At 38.5% G+C, this 5,734-nt stretch overlaps 1 protein-coding gene across 1 annotated transcript; it reads right to left on the bottom strand.

Moving 5' to 3' along the window:
• Nucleotides 1–1,385: 1,385 nt before the first annotated feature.
• Nucleotides 1,386–1,739, bottom strand: LOC101334530 (RNA guanine-N7 methyltransferase-activating subunit-like protein). The gene has a single exon (XM_033847719.1). It carries the CDS (start codon nucleotides 1,737–1,739, stop codon nucleotides 1,386–1,388), a length of 354 nt encoding a protein of 117 aa, XP_033703610.1.
• Nucleotides 1,740–5,734: the final 3,995 nt, after the last annotated feature.

The following is a 5,734-nucleotide window of genomic DNA, read 5'->3' as shown; positions in this document are numbered from 1 at the left end:
ATCCTCCTTAAGACACCACCACTGCTCCAGGGTCTGTAGCCTGGACTCAAAAGATCATTTGACTGCTGGGAAGCCCTTTCTCTCAAGAACTATGGCTTACTGAGAAAACAGGATCTCTGCCATAACTGCCCAGATAAGCAATACAGAGTTCAAATACTTCTAATGCTATTGGTAAAGCATTTGCCATTTCAAACTATCAGGGATAGATTCTCCAATCATTACAGATGACTTTTAATCCTGGAGGATATATGTGCACAGACACACATCTCATTCCTCATTTAGATATTTACAATATGTATACAGTTGACCCTTGAACAATGTGGTGGTTAGGAGTGCCAACCCTCCGTGCAGCTGAAAATTCATGTATAACTTTTTTTTTTGTTACTTACAAGTATTTTATTTGAGTAAAACCATTATAATGGCCATTAAAATGATGTGAAATACAGTGATCACTCTGAAAGGAAGTTACAGCATCACTGGATTTACAGAAGAGGCAGCAGCAAAGGTGCACATTTGGAGGTGAACATAACATTGTAAAATCAACCCACATTAAATACCGTAAAAGTAACTACAAAATGCAGCATTATTTACATATGATTGAAAAGGAAGGGAACATTTCAGAGTTAAACTTTTGTATAATGCATGAATTTTGACCTGATATGTTTAAGTTAGCAAAAAACCTTAGAGTTTGTATAAAATTATTGTGTGCCTTAATCCCGCCTACCACTAGATCAAGACATTGAAACTGAGAATGATTCCTTCCTGATTTTACAGCTTTATTCTTGATATCCCTCTAAAAAGAGACCAGAACGATTGTGAAGAAGATTCATACCTACAGAGTAATTACAAAGTACCACAGTCACATAATAACAAAAGCCAAACGAAATATACTACAACTGTTTTCCTTTCAACTACTACTATGTCACAAGTAAGCACAGTTGTGCATTTAGGAGTTGATTGTACTACTTCTGTAAAATATTAGGAATGAGCACATCTGAGTATAGGGATACTTACTTACCTTACAAAGTAAAAGCAAGCATTTTCTATGTAAAATCTTTATTTCTGTGTAAAACAAAGAACTCCTGAAAGTCAAACAAGGAAAAAATTCACAACATTCAAAGCACTATTAACTCATGAAATAAAGAAGAATCTGAGGTAGAAGTCAAGCGATATAATCCACAACCTTTTTAGGGGAGTATTTATTGATATTTCCAGCAGCCATCATATCTCTCCAGTAAGATCTAATTTTAAAAATGTCTCAAGTTCCAAAAAGTCAGTCCACTCTCTACAATCAGATGTAAAACTATGACCAACAGAAAACACAACATAAACTTCTGTCATATTAACAGAGTAAATGGTTTTACTAAAAACTGCTGACATCTCTATCAGTAGTAGCCATAGGGAGGCCGTTGGTTGTGACCATAGTGTCCATATTGATGGGGGTAGTAAGGTTCTTGTCTGTGCTGCGGGTAATTGTTACCCCAGGATCGTCCATGCCACTGATTGGATCGATTGTCGCTTGGCCACCCCCGTCTGCTATCCCTACCTCTGAACTGTCTGTTATCTTGCAACCGATTGCCTCTCTTTCTTTGGTTCCCACCAGCTCTGCTATTCCATTCCTCAACAATTGGAGGGGACTCAGGAGGGCGTTTCAGGTATTCCTGGTACTTTTTGTCATCTGTGAATCTACTGACAAACATCTCTTCAAAATTTGGAACAGCTTCAGAAGTGTCAGTCATTCTGAAATTCCCAGGGATCTGAGGCAGCTGTACTATTTAATGTTTAGATTGTTTAGATCTCCGGCCCAGAGCACCATCACAGGATCTCCAGACCCCTTCAGCTCTCCAGGGTAACAGGGCCACTTTCATGTATAACTTTAATGTCAGCCCTCTGTATCTGCGGTCAGCATCTGCACATTCAACCAACCAGGGATCATGTAGTACTGTAGTACATATTTATTGAAAATATAAGTGGACCTATGTGGTTCAAACCCATGCTGTTCAAGGGTAAACTGTTCGTATATATGTTTGTATAAATATATTTATATATCTATATCTACATATATATGTATACACACATACATTTATATTGCCTATCTTCTTTTTTGGTTTGAAAAAGTATTTTATTTTTTATTGAAATATATTTGACAGATAACATTGTGCACATTTAAGGTGTACAAGATGTTGATATGATACATTTGTATATTCTTATATGATGGCCACTGTAGAGATAGTTAGCCCCTCTATCATGTCACATAATTATGATTTTTTTTTTGTGGTGGGAATAATTAAGATCTAGTCTCCTAGTGAGTTTGCTGATTATAATACAATAGTGTCTATATTCACTATACTCTGCATTAGATCTCTATGACTTATTTATCTACTAGTTGCAAGTTTGTCCCTTTGATCAACACCTCTTCTATTCCCGCCACACCCCAGCCCCTGGCAATCACCATTCTACTCTCTTTTTCTATAAGTTCAGCTTTTCTACACTGCACATGTCAGTGATATTGTACAGTTTTTATCTTTCTCTAACTTTTCTCACTTAGCATAATGTCCTCAGGTTCCATTCATGTTGTTGCAAATGGTAGGATCTCCGTCTTTCTCATGGCTGAATTTTCTGCCTATCTATCTATCTCGAATCTTCTTCAACCACTTGCCTACCTTTTTCTCTTAAAAATTGCTTATAAAATATGGCGCCTCTGGATTAAGGTCACCTTGACAATTTTTCTACTCTATACGTGTCTTTCAGCTTGTCACTGGATTTAACATAGACTAGAACATGGCATGTCTCATGGAAAGTTTTCATAGGCTCTGCCATTCTGTGGTCTCAGCCAATACTGTACTGAACTGTTGGTGGGAGCACAAAGCAAGGTGTCTAACAATCCAGGCAACCAAACAGCTCATAGACAGTGGCAAGTGGGGCCCATTACATGTGACTTTCTGCTCTAAGTCGTCTCTGCCACTAAGAAGTTCTTGAGCTTCAGAGCCACTGACTGAGTCTTGACAAAGGCTCTCCTTGACCAAACCTTAGTTAGGCTCCTTTGAACCCTTTAGGCCTTGACCTTGGTGTCTGTCTTTGTTGGGCCAGCATCAGTCAGTCACAGCAAGAATCTTGCTAAGTTGGTTTAAAGAGGGCCCCCTACCCTTGATATCTGGTCATCCTCAATATAGAAAAGTCCACATTCCCCAGCATCCTCCAGGTGATATATGATCACCTTGGCTTGCCTTCAGCAAGAGTTCTATCAAGTCGCTTTAGGCAGAAATCCCCCTCACCCTTGTAGATAATGTAAGTAATCCTTTCCGTAATTTTCCACCCCCTGACCTCCACCCTTGACTAGAAATCCCCACTTGTGCATGCTGTTTTGGAATTGAGCCCAGTCCTATACTGAGATCTCTTTCCCCCTATTGTAACTGTTTCTGAATAAAATATAATTTTACCACTACAACTACCATCTAGCTCCGACTCTAACAGTCTTAGGTTTAAAAATTTCTGCCACAGTTGCCTTTTAAGCCCTTTGGTTGACATTTTGTTTGTGCAGAATTCTGTAAATTAGGATGATATAGGCATGAGTTACAGAATCACATAGACCTGTTTTGAATCTCAGCCCTTTCATCTGCTAGCTGAGTGACATTTTGCAGAATACTTTATCCACTGCACCTCAATTTTCTTATTTGAAAAGTGGGCATAACCATACTGATCTAATAAGATCATGAGGAATAAATGAAGTAACACTTGCAAAAATGCTTAGGAGAGAATAGTAACAAAATAAATGATATTATTATCATTGTGATGGGATTACCCAATGAGAAGAAACATTGGAATGTTTTATAGCAAGAATAACTGCTATTTAAAAGTGTTCCTTTTTTCATATTCTTTTCCATTATGGTTTATTATAGGATATTAAATATAGTTCCTTGTGCTATACAATATAGTTTATCCATTCTATATATAATACTTTGCATCTTCTAGTCCCCAAAAAAGTGTGTTTCTGGTTTTGGAAATATCAGGTCAGCTTGGACCAGACCTTCCTTTTCTGGAAAGAACCACTTAATGGCTTTTCTCTGAATTGTGGATATTTAGTAGCAAGCTTACTTGTTTATGTAGCAATATGAAAATGCTTACATTATAATTAACAAAAAGAATATGCAATTGAGTATACAGTAGAACCAAATACTTATGATTCATGTTATAGGAAAGATATAGTATAAAGATGAAGCAAATATATGAAATGCAGATGTATTACAGTGGTGGAATAGGATTTTATTTGGTCAGACAATGGCAACCCCTCTCTGTGTTCTTGGTAGATAGGGATTGCTGGTTGGTGTATGTGGGGTGGGAAGAGGGAAGGCATATTTACACGGGGTGCCAAGAAACTTTTAGAAATCAAAGGGATTGAGATCCTCATCTCTTCCCTTTTGAGGTTCAATATTGTTAGGACATCTCTGACCTCATGGACCGAGGTGTTTCCAGTTGAAGTCATTGACCAGGAAAGGAGACCAGGTTTCTTCCGCCCAGGAAGGAAGTCGCTATGAAGAAGGGGAGGGTTTAGGCTTGTAACACATGTCCCAAATAAGGTCCTAGATGGCGATGGGGAAGACTGGGTTGGTGTTGCTCATCTAACCCTCAGAAAAACTCTACAAGGTGGGACGTGGTGTTTATCCCTGTTTTTCTTTACAAAACTTAGAGAGGTTAAGAAATTTGCCCAAAGTAAGAGTGCCAGGACGTAACTAAGAGCTGAGACTTGAACTTGTCTGTCTCTAGGATCCTTGCATCTCACCACTATACTCTGTGTCCTATCTGAGACCTTTATATGGTTTTCTCCTCCTCAGTTGACAAAACAAAGAAATGCTAGTTGGAGTTGAGGATTAAGACAAATACTCCAGTGAGAAAGGTACTGGTAATTAGAGAAAGAGAACCCAAAAGGGCTTTGAGGTTTCCTGGCCTCCTGCAAGAGGGTAATGATTATGTGATGTAATCCACATTCTTGCCTGACTTCTGGAAATAAGAAAAACAAGAATTTTCAAGATGATTGCCTAAGATTGAAGGTCATTCTGTGGCCATATTTAGTTGTTGGTTTTTTTCCTATGAAAACTTGATCTTTCCGGACCTTAATGATCTCATCAGTAAAATAAGAGGGTTGTACTAAGTCATTGTTTAAGGTACTTTTCATGCTTTAATGTTTGTGAGTGCCCGAATTTATAAGCTTTTTCTGGTATTTAACCTTTGGCCTTAGCCTCTTTAGCACTATGATCAAAACTGATAGACTCAAAGTTTATGTGACAGGTAAGGAAGCCAGGACAAAGGACTTAAGGAAGGTTATGAAGCAGGGAGTCTGGCAGCAAAAGGTTTCACAGCTATGTATTAAATGGAGTTGAAAGGAAAGAATTCAGGATCTCAGAAACTAGTGGATAAAGCAGAAAAGGTTGAAGTTCAGGAAAGGCTTTCAGAGGGATTACATAGAGAAATGGATAAGATTTGGTTGTGCCTTAGATGTTAGCAGGCTGCAATTAGATTGGCCAGTGGGAGGTAGAGGAAAGGATTAGCCATCACAGGGGTGTGAGTAACAGATTGCTGTGCAGCTCCCCTATCTCACAGCTCCAGCCCCAATCTCTTGGAAGATGGCGTAGCTACTGACAACATCACCAATAACTCTACTCGCAACTACACAAAGCTTTCTTAGTCTTAGTTCAGGTGAACCAAAGAATAGATACCAACTGAGTAAATGAAATGT

This window comes from Tursiops truncatus, chromosome 1 (assembly GCF_011762595.2).
Source record: "Tursiops truncatus isolate mTurTru1 chromosome 1, mTurTru1.mat.Y, whole genome shotgun sequence".
NCBI lineage: Eukaryota > Metazoa > Chordata > Mammalia > Artiodactyla > Delphinidae > Tursiops > Tursiops truncatus.
Note: the sequence above shows the minus strand (reverse complement) of the source record. Positions and strands in the feature narration are given on the sequence as shown.

Coding starts and splice junctions, on each gene's coding strand:
- LOC101334530 (XM_033847719.1), bottom strand. CDS start 1,739: ATGACTGACACTTCTGAAGCTGTTCCAAATTTTGAAGAGATGTTTGTC.